At 50.0% G+C, this 10595-nt stretch overlaps 1 protein-coding gene across 2 annotated transcripts; it reads right to left on the bottom strand.

Annotated features, from left to right (window-relative positions):
- Positions 1-3062: 3062 nt before the first annotated feature.
- LOC132592350 (interleukin-1 receptor antagonist protein) lies at positions 3063-8374 on the bottom strand. Of its 2 annotated transcripts, XM_060276375.2 has the most exons (5): positions 8263-8374; positions 7494-7539; positions 6582-6670; positions 5261-5385; positions 3063-4185 (listed from the first exon to the last, which is right to left on the bottom strand). In XM_060276375.2, exons 1-5 carry the CDS (start codon positions 8300-8302, stop codon positions 3973-3975), a joined length of 513 nt encoding a protein of 170 aa, XP_060132358.2. In that variant the 5' UTR covers positions 8303-8374; the 3' UTR covers positions 3063-3972. The 2 variants fall into 2 exon arrangements, with proteins under 2 accessions (XP_060132358.2, XP_060132357.2); XM_060276374.2 differs by lacking the exon at positions 8263-8374 and having other exon boundaries at positions 7494-7631.
- Positions 8375-10595: the final 2221 nt, after the last annotated feature.

The raw sequence follows: 10595 nt of genomic DNA, 5'->3' as shown, positions 1-10595 counted from the left end.
CGTATGTTGTTCTTGTTCTCTTATGCTATATGTTGATAGATACATGTTTTAAGCAGATCAGTGAATCTCCCAAGGGCTCTATGGCAGAGTCCCTGTTCTGCATGTTCAACCCCCAGGTGGGGCTGGGACAGACCCTGGAGAGGGGCTTCCAGTACTGAACTTGATGGGCCGGTGGTCCGACTCGATGTGAGTCAGTTTCCTATGTTCCTGTCTTAAGAGTGCAAGTATATACTCCAAAGCCACCAGCATTGGGAAGTGGCGGGACACCCTCTGGCATTGTGGGTGTCATTGCCAGCACATCTCCCGATTGGTGGGCTGTGGGGGTCTTTCCAGGGATGATGTGGGTTTGTGTGCTGCTGTTGCTTATTATTTTTATCTTCCATTCCTGGGCTGTGTAAGCGTGGAACTTGGTAGCTGTCCCCCTGAAATCTGGGACTGTCCCTGGGAAATAGGGAGGGTCTGCAAGGGGAGACCCCAGCCCAAGACGGGGGGGGGGGCTTTGACCTCTAGGCAGCAGCCAACAGTGGCCCTTCTGCTTAGCCCTATCCCCCATGCTTTTCAACATCTACATGCAGCCGCTGGGAGAGATCTTCAGGGGATTTGGGCTGGGTGTTCATCAGTATGCAGATGATACCCAGCTCTACCTCTCTTTCAAATCAGAACCAGTGAAGGCAGTGAAGGTCCTGTGTGAGTGCTTAGAGGCGGTTGGAGGATGGATGGCGGCTAACAGATTGAGATTGAATCCTGACAAGACAGAAGTACTGTTTGTAGGGGACAGAAGGGGGGGAGGTGTGGAGGACTCCCTGGTCCTGAATGGGGTAACTGTGCCCCTGAAGGACCAGGTGTGCTGCCTGGGAGTCATTTTGGACTCACAGCTGTCCATGGAGGCGCAGGTCAATTCTGTGTCCAGGGCGGCTGTCTATCAGCTCCATCTGGTACACAGGCTGAGACCCTACCTGCCCGCAGACTGTCTCGCCAGAGTGGTGCATGCTCTAGTTATCTCTCGCTTGGACTACTGCAATGCGCTCTGTGTGGGGCTACCTTTGAAGGTGACCCCGGAAACTACAACTAACCCAGAATGCGGCAGCTAGACTGGTGACTGGGAGCGGCCACCGAGACCACGTAACACCGGTCCTGAAAGACCTACATTGGCTCCCAGTACGTTTCCAAGCACAATTCAAAGTGTTGGTGCTGACCTTTAAAGCCCTAAATGGCCTCGGTCCAGTATACCTGAAGGAGCATCTCCACCCCCATCGTTCTGCCCGGACACTGAGGTCCAGTGCCGAGGGCCTTCTGGCGGTTCCCTCGCTACGAGAAGCTAAGTTACAGGGAACCAGGCAGAGGGCCTTCTCGGTAGTGGCACCCACCCTGTGGAATGCCCTCCCACCAGAGGTCAAAGAGAACAATAATTACCAGACCTTTAGAAGGCATCTTAAGGCAGCCCTGTTTAGGGAAGCTTTTAATGTTTGATGGATTTCTGTATTTAAATGTTTTGTTGGAAGCCGCCCAGAGTGGCTGGGGGAACCCGGCCAGATGGGCGGGGTATAAATAAATTATTATTATTATTATTATTATTATTATTATTATTATTATTATTATTATTATTAGCCCATGTGACGTCATACAAGGCCTCTGCTCCTTCTCACAGAGGAAATGAATCAAAGTGTGGAAAGTTGTTGAAAGAGAAGGCTTACAGCTAACATTGAGGGGCAAGGGGATGTTTTTAAAGGGAGGGGTTCCCCAGGGTTCAGTCTCAAGTGTTGCTGCCCCATCAGGGCAAGGGAGGCTGGCCAGGCTCATTTGAACCTTCCACTCAGGTAAACAGGAAGAGAACCCAGACTCCCTTGCCCTTAAGGAGGGTTTTGCTCAGGATTTAGGTAACAGGGGGGGACCCCCACTCCCCCTTCCTTTGAATCAGGAAGCCCCCTCCCCCTTTCTTTAGCAGGGACCCAAGCAAGAACCACCCCCCACCACCCCAATTCTCCTCCTTACCCATTATTTCATGGCGAGGCACGGCAGAGTCCCAGTGCCAACGCCCAGGGGGAGTTCGGAGTCCCAACAGGGTCAGAGGTGTGCTGTGAGGAAGCAACCCCGGACTGCTGAAGATGGAGCGAGAAGGAATGCAGAAATCTGTCGCAGAAGGAAGGAGGAGCATGTCAGGCGGCAGGACAGGTTTGACGGCAGTGGATTCCCCAGGCGCAAGAGGAAGCTTCGCTCTTGGCCAGGGCTCAGGAGCCAAAGGCTGGGATGGAAGGAACAGGTTGCAGCAGAAAGGCTGCCGGGATCCAGAATGGAAAATAGGGTTGCTGTGCTTTCTGGATGAGGAGGGTCCTAGGAAGCCGAGGAGCTGGTAGGACCGAGGTGAAACTGCAGCTCCCTTGTTATTTTTTGCTGTGTTGGGTGTTGATGTAATCGTGTAACAGTGTTGGAATGTTGTTATATTTTTTGTTGTGTTGTTTTATTCCATTATTATAATTTTCTTCTGCATTGCTTGATTTTGAAATGCATTTTGGGGGTTGTATAAGCCACTTTGAGCATTGTGTGTGTGGAAAAGTGGCATATAAATAAAATTATGAATGAAATAAAAAAATTCCTTCAGTAGCACCTTAAAGACCAACTAAGTTTTTATTTTGGTATGAGCTTTCGTGTGCATGCTACTGAAGGAATTTTTTTATTTTGCTTCGACTCAGACCAACACGGCTACCTACCTGTAACTAAAATTATGAATGGTTAGCCATGCTTCCATTCTCTGAGCAACACAATGCACACAAGAACATTAAAGAGCCATCTCCGAGCATCACAGATGCATTGTGTCCATGATTCATGATAATCAATTTAATGTTGTTTTAAAAGGCCACAAAAGAAGGAAATCAAAGATCTGAGTGCGTCCTCAACAGTTAAAATGTCATAGCTGCCTGTTTTCAGGTGCCCCGGGAAATATATTTCAGACTCCTGCTGCTGTTGTGAGGTGGGGGCTTCAACTTCCTTGCAGTGGTTCTTATGGTTGTCCTGCAGTGTCGTCGTCCCCCCACCCCAGCAACTTGTAGATAAATAATACCAGATTCCTTTCTTTATATTTATTTAATTATTAATAAAAATTTGTACAGCACCCTTCATATTGTAGATCTCAGGGCAGTTCAAAACACACACATGCAAGATTATATATAAACACATTAAACATCATAAAAACGAGAGCAAAATTTCCAGAGGCAGCATCTTTTGGCATCTTAAAAGACATGCAGAATCTGTTCAGGGCTGTTTCTGTAGGTGATCTGCCTGCCCAAACGCTGCCGGGGGGGGGGGAGTCACAAGCCCAGCAGAAGCCCCGCCCTTCATTTTAACTGAGTTCTTCACGTTCTGCTAATTTCTTTCGAAACAAATATGTTCAAGCCCTGATGTCCCATATCTTTTCTCCTCATGAGTCCAGAAGATTTCTGGGGAGGGGAATTTGAAGGCAGAAAAGCAGCAGCTAAGAAAGCTGCTGGAGACATCCCCCCCCCATACCCTCCGCACTGGCTTCTCACTGGAGATCTCAGCCATCCCACAGTGGCACAGTGTGGCTTCAGAAGGGAAGCTGCATGTTCATGGGTGGCACGATTGGTGCTGGAGACAATCAGCTGGGGGAAGGGGCGCTATTCACACACAGCCCTCCGAGAGAGTCCCTGGGGCATCTGTCCGGATAAGAAGTGCTGGATCTTGTGAAGCTACTTGTTTGCCCTTAATGACCTGCCTGGAGAGGACCCCTTGAAGGCTGAGAGGGATGTCTGGGGGGCTCTCCACGCTTGGCCACCTTTACAGCTGCTCCATCCGAAAACTTCCACTTTTGATGAGGGTGGGAGGACTAGGGTGGCTGAGAGAGGAGGAAAAAAGGAGAACAGCAGCTTGGAAATCCTCCCAGGAGCCTTAGGAGCCCTCGGTGTGGCTGTGCCAGGCACCTGGGCAGGTCTGGGGGCAGGGGGTGCCCCTCAAGGCTCAGCAGGGCTGGAAATAAAAGTCCACCACATGAGAAGGTCCCGGGAGCTGCGTGAGGCCAAGAGGTTCGTTGGCTCTGGAAGAGGTGCACAGGAACCAGCCGGGATGGGCAGCCGACTCAAACCGCCAAGCCCCGTCTTTGTTAGAGGAGAAGAACGTGAAACGGCTGGACTCCTTCCTGCCGCCTTTGGGCAGATCTGTGATGTTGACGCTCTGAGGAGGAGGAGGAGAGAAAAGGAAGCGATCTGATGAGGGTGGCAGGCAGAGGGAGAAGGAGGCTGACCCCTGTCTGCTTTGGGCTAGCGTCCCCCTGACTAGTGAGGGGCGAGAGAGAGTTCCCAAGGAAGACAGATCTTTAGAACATAAGAGGAGCCTGCTGGATCAGGCCCATGTCCCTTGTGGCCCAGCATCCTGTTCTCGCAGAGGCCAACCAGATGCCCCAATTGGAAGCCCGCAAGCAGGATTTGAGCCAAGAGCCCTCTCCCATCCTGCGGTATCCAGCAACTAGTAATTCAGAAGCATCGCTTCCTCCAACTGTGGCGGCAGAGCAGACCCATCACGGCTAGTAGCCATCAATGGCCCCCCCTCCATCTAAAGCAGGCACCCCCAAACTCCACCCTCCAGGTGTTTGGGGACTACAATTCCCATCATCCCTGACCACTGGTCCTGTTAGCTAGGGATGGTGGGAGTTGTAGTCCCAAAACATCTGGAGGGCCGAGTTTGGGGATGCCTGATGTAAAGTCATGGACTTGTCAAGTAGCAGCTACCCAGACTCTTTCCAAGGCCGGCCTGCCGCTGCTTCCGCCACCCATCCCTGGCTCTCTGCTCTTAAGCTGGCACGTGGCAGGAGGAGGATTGACGGTGAGGCTTTCAACCCCCTAGGGACCCAGGTGGCGCTGTGGTTAAACCACTGAGCCTAGGGCTTGCTGATCAAAAGGTCGGTGGTTCGAATCCCTGTGACGGGGTGAGCTCCCGTTGCTTGGTCCCAGCTCCTGCCAACCTAGCAGTTTGAAAGCACATAAAAATGCAAGTAGATAAATAGGAACCGCTATAGCAGGAAGGTAAACGGCGTTTCCATGTGCTGCTCTGGTTTGCCAGAAGCGGCTTTGTCATGCTGGCCACATGACCTGGAAGCTATATGCTGGCTCCCTGGGCCAATAATGCGAGATGAGCGCGCAACCCCAGAGTCGGTCACGACTGGACCTAATGGTCAGGGGTCCCTTTACCTTTACCTTTCCACCCCCTCTGTGAGCACATCCTATGAGGATGCCAAACTGCCTCTCCTCACCTCAAGCCGCAGCGCAGGCCAGGCGCCGGAGGAGCAGGCCAGGCACCTCTTCCCATCCTGAATGCTCAAGATGATGGAGACCTTCTCGTGGTCAAAGGCCCGGTTGTGAATCCAGTAGATCTTCTCTAGGGATGGGAAAGAGTAGGTGAGAGAGTATGTTGGCGTCCTGCGGGGAACCCAGTAATATAATAATAATAATAATAATAATAATAATAATAAAAATAATAATAATAATAATTTATTATTTATACCCCGCCCATCTGGCCCGGTTTCCCCAGCCACTCTGGGCGGCTTCCAACAGAAACATTAAAATACACTAATTTCTTAAACATTAAAAGCCTCCCTAAACGGCTGCCTTCAGATGTCTTCTAAAAATCTGGTACGTAGCTGTTTTCCTTTTTGACATCTGATGGGAGGGCGTTCCAAAGGGCAGGCGCCATCACCGAGAAGGCCCTCTGCCTGGTTCCCTGCAACTTGGCTTCTCGCAATGAGGGAACCGCAAGAAGGCCCTCGGAGCTGGACCTCAGTGTCCGGGCAGAACGATGGGGGTGGAGACGCCAACCAGAGAGGCTGGGGTGTGAGGGCATCCCCAGGGGTCATCCTGATGGGTGGTGTCAGGGTTAGGGGCTCAGTAGCAGTCAGAGGACAAGGGCGTGGTCTACCCTTGCCTCTTTTGCTGTCCTGGAGGGAGGTGGGGGGATGACCTTCAAGCCCAGGATGTTGGTGGCCTTGCATACACAACCTGCCTCTAGCTTAGAGGGCCACAACCAGGGGAAAGAAGGGTGTCCAGTTTCCTTTCCCAGTGACTGATGCCAAGACACAGGAGCCCATAAGAGAAATCTAGAGCTGATGGTTGAGGTAGAAGTGGGCCGGGGGGGGGGGGCAGCAGAAGTGGTGGAGAGGCAGAAGAGTGTGAGAATGAGCAGGAGAAAGTCTGCAGGAGAGGGAAGCAATGGTGGAAGCAAGAGCACACATGGGCACACACACACAAACACGTTCTGTGCCAGGCAGGCAGTTGAGGGGAGCATCAACGCAGGAGGAGAAAAACAGGCTGTGCCGATGGAAGGAGAAAGTTGCAGGCCTCCCTTTGAGAAATCATAGAATTTAAAGGGACCCCACCGGTCATCTGGTCCAAGCCCTTGCAATGCAGGAATCACAGTTATGTTCCAGGCTCCCCAAGTGGTCCAACCCCAGGTCCTGTCTGCCCGGTGGGAGGGAGGCATTGGTTGTGTCCACAATATGGGTCACATCCAACCCATGAGGAATAGGTCTTCTCCCACCAGCCTATAAGCTTCAGGAAAGCAAAACCCTGCAGACTCACCTTCCAGGGCAGAATCGGGGCCTTGCAGGTATCCAGCTACCAGCTCATTGTTCTGGAGGTAGAGGGACTTCTGGTTGACATCCCAGATTCTGAAACAACAAGGCTGCCTTTACAAGAAAAATCTTCCCCTTTTCTCTCCCCAGCAAAAAACCTCATAGTATAAGCCTCAGCATTATCCAGATCTTAAGGTGTGCATGCACACACAGAGGACTGAGCTGCTTCAGACTTGACCAATCAGCATGGACACCTCATTGCCCATACCTGGCTCCACAGGCACGGCCTGCCATTTACAAAACCCGCCAGCACTGGCAATGCTAAAGATCCTGGCCAGGGCGGTGCTTGTCCCTTTCTAGGCAGAGTGGCATTGGTTCATCACCCCCAGCAACTCCTCTCCCCTTTGACTCATCAGGCTTGCCTCCCCAACCCCTTGTACTGTCAGCATTACCAGGCAACATCAAACTCGCCAGGAGGAAATCGTATGCAAAACTGGACTGAAAAGAAACACGCTGTATTCATAATGTGATAAAATAGAGCTGTGTTCTTGCATTGGGCAGTGTGAATGGGGAGGGAAGGTGTGTTGTCAATTCATCCCTCCATCCCAAGTGAGGAGAGATTCCCTTTCACACTTTTCACTAACTGCAAGACTCACTACTCATCTACTTTGATGAGAAGCTGGCTTGGTCTTAAGAGTGACACCTGATTGCAGGCAAAAAGCAGAAATCAGGCATTGTCAAACAGCGTTGATTAGGAAGTCCCAGGACAGAGAAGTTTTTCGGTGGGCACAGAGGTTTCTGTATTCTCACAAGCATCCAGTTAGCACCCTCTCCCTCCTAAGTTACATTTGCCACTTACGAAGGAGCACCCACTCTGCCATGGAAACCACCTGTACGCAGTTGGGCCCAGGGCACTTACCTGGACCTGAAGACGGCTGCCCGGGCAAAGACCTTCTTCTCCCCATCTGGACAGAGAAAAGAAAGGAGGAGGAAGAGGATATGACTCCCAGGGTATTTGTGAGACTCCATTCTAAATCAGGCATTACCTGGTAGCTCTGCTTGACCAGTGTGGCTGATCCCTTTTTATAGATCCCTTGACAACCACTGGGTGGGAATGTACATGATTGCTAGACACTAATTCATTCTGTGGTTGTCCCCCAGGATTTCCAGCAGCTCTTTTGCATGTTGCAATTCATGTCGCAACTTTGGACGCCGAAACTAAAGTTCCCTAAAATGACAGCTCAAGCTCCTTCCTCTTGCTACATGCAAAGGGGAGGAAAGAGTAACACATAAACAGAGTGACAAGAAACCCTGACGCATTTTTAAATTATGCCCATAGCAGGGGATACAGATATTCCAAATGCTTCATTCTTCAAAAGAAAGCCAAGACTCAATTCCTCGATAAGAGCTGCAGCCAGCAACCCCATTTGAGCGGAGCATTATCTCAAATCTCAAAACAACAGCTGGTCTCTCTTTTGTTTAAAATAGGCTCACCAACGGTCCCAGTTTCTGCACTCAGCTACCCAACCAACCACCCTGTTCCGGCATTTCCGCTTACAGAATGAACCAATTTACCACAAGGCGAGCATGAGAAGCAGTTGGTCTTGCTCCCTTAACTTGGTGTCTTGCAAATGACCAGTATTAAAAAAGAGGCACACTCGAGTACACTAAAGCACACTATACTGTACCAGCAGAGTTGGAGGGTTCCTGCTTCTGCTGGTCACACATGGTTTCAATCCTGGTTCCTGGGTGGCCTTGTGGGCCTCACCCCCGGCTATTTATGGTGCACTTTTAGGAGGCGTGGCCAGGCTTGGGAGGGTGTCAGTGTAACCACAAAATATGCAAGAGATAATTACATCTTGGGACAAAGCTCTCTGGAGTCATTCCCCAAACCTTGAGTGGCCTTTTGCAGTGTTAGGAAATGCTGCTCAATTATGGATCTTCTCAATTTTGTACCCCTTTAGCTCTGCAACCTTTTTTTTGGGGGGGGGGAACTGCCCAGATCACCCTAAATCCAGCAGTGGAGGAGTTGCCTGCTGTTCATGGTAGAGCTTGATGGGGCTGTTTTAGGGAGTGTCAGAAAGGGGGTATACCATCCCTGCTCTGAACTGCTCTGCTATTTTTCTCTGTATCTCCTTCTATGCTTGCCATATATCTTCCTTCAGCATATCCCAGTGTGATGGTTGTTCCTTGATCTGTGTATGGTTGTAGGGGTGTGGGTGCCATCTGAGTGTGTTTGGGACATAATAAGATATAGAATCATAGAGTTGGAAGAGACCACAAGGGCCATCCAGTCCAACCCCCTGCCAAGCAGGAAACACCATCAAAGCATTCTTGACATATGGCTGTCAAGCCTCTGCTTAAAGACCTCCAAAGAAGGAGACTCCACCACACTCCTTGGTAGCAAATTCCACTGCCGAACAGCTCTTACTGTCAGGAAGTTCTTCCTAATGTTTAGGTGGAACCTCCTTTCTTGTATGGTAGTTTGAATCCATTGCTCCGTGTCCACTTCTCTGGAGCAGCAGAAAACAACCTTTCTCCCTCCTCTATATGACACCCTTTTATATATTTGAACATATATATTTATATATTTTTATATATAGGGACCCAGGTGGCGCTGTGGTTAAACCACTGAGCCTAGGGCTTGCTGATCAGAAGGTCGGCGGTTCGAATCCCTGCGACGGGGTGAGCTCCCGTTGCTTGGTCCCAGCTCCTGCCAACCTAGCAGTTCAAAAGCATGTCAAAATGCAAGTACTGTAGATAAATAGGAACCGCTACAGCGGGAAGGTAAACGGTGTTTCCATGTGCTGCTCTGGTTTGCCAGAAGCGGCTTTGTCATGCTGGCCACATGACCTGGAAGCTATACGCCGGCTCCCTGGGCCAATAATGTGAGATGAGCGCGCAACCCCAGAGTCGGTCACGACTGGACCTAATGGTCAGGGGTCCCTTTACCTTTATATATAGAGACCAATAAGATATTATAGTCAAATACCTAAAGGGCTGTCTCATGAAAGATGGAGCAAGCTTGCTTTATTCTGTTCTGGAGGGTAGGACTCGAACCAATGGATTCAAGTTACAAGAAAGGAAATTCCAACTAAGCATTAGGAAGAACTTTCTGACAGTAAGAGCTATCAGTGGAACGGTGGTGGACTTTCCTTCCTGGGAGGTTTGTAGCAGAGGTTGGTCATTTGTTATGGATGCTTTAGTTGAGATTCCTGCATTGCACAATTCTGATCTCGGGGTGCTTGGAGGAATCGGCAGCTTCATGTGGATTTGTTTACAGCATCATGCTCGGTTGCACATTTTGTGTACATCCATCAGTGACTGTGCGTGGTGGGCAGCGTGCCTTGACGGGGTGACAAAGGACACAGTGTGCATCATTGAGTCCCCTCTGCCAGGCTTGGACTCTCTGGCAGTACCAGCCCACTTTCAAAATACAGCTATATTAAAGCTTTTCTATAGTTTTTAAGGTAAATGACTGAAGCAAGGTATGTTTACCCAGGACAGCTTGTCTGAAGTGAAGAGGAAGCTACTATTCTGAGAAAAAAGGAACTTCAGATTGGCTTACAATGAAAGGGTACATGATGCTTACTCATACACCAACATCATGTAGTAGGAAATGGTCTCCTATGGACACAAGCTGGGGTATGAGGAAATGAGATCATTTCCAATAAAACTTGTCTGTATTTAGGAACGCATGGCTGCAAGATGTTGTGCAACACATGTCCAGCCCCCATTAAAAAAATATGCACGCCTGTGGTCACTTTTGCTGTGTGTCACCAGCTGAACACGATCCAGCAGTGGTTATGCTAACCAGGGATCCCCAAACTAAGGCCCGGGGGCCGGATGCGGCCCAATCGCCTTCTAAATCGGCCCATGGATGGTCCGGGAATCAGCATGTTTTTACATAAGTAGAATGTATCCTTTTATTTAAAATGCATCTCTGGGTTATTTGTGGGACATAGGAATTCATTCATTTCCCCCCCCAAAATATAGTCTGGCCCCCAACAAGGTCTGAAGG

This window comes from Zootoca vivipara, chromosome 6, assembly GCF_965207765.1.
Source record: "Zootoca vivipara chromosome 6, rZooViv2.hap1.1, whole genome shotgun sequence".
NCBI classification, from domain to species: domain Eukaryota; kingdom Metazoa; phylum Chordata; class Lepidosauria; order Squamata; family Lacertidae; genus Zootoca; species Zootoca vivipara.
The sequence above is the reverse complement of the archived record's forward strand: the minus strand, read 5'-3'. Positions and strand labels throughout refer to the sequence as shown.

What these genes read in the sequence shown, in the direction of transcription:
- LOC132592350 (XM_060276374.2), bottom strand. Translation starts at nt 7,603, where the DNA reads ATGGAGTCTCACAAATACCCTGGGAGTCATATCCTCTTCCTCCTCCTT. An exon ending in CCCCGATTCTGCCCTGGAAG is followed by an intron (nt 5,386 to 6,581) that starts GTGAGTCTGCAG and finishes TCCCATCCCTAG; the next exon opens with AGAAGATCTACTGGATTCAC. An exon ending in GGCCTGCGCTGCGGCTTGAG is followed by an intron (nt 4,186 to 5,260) that starts GTGAGGAGAGGC and finishes CCTCCTCCTCAG; the next exon opens with AGCGTCAACATCACAGATCT.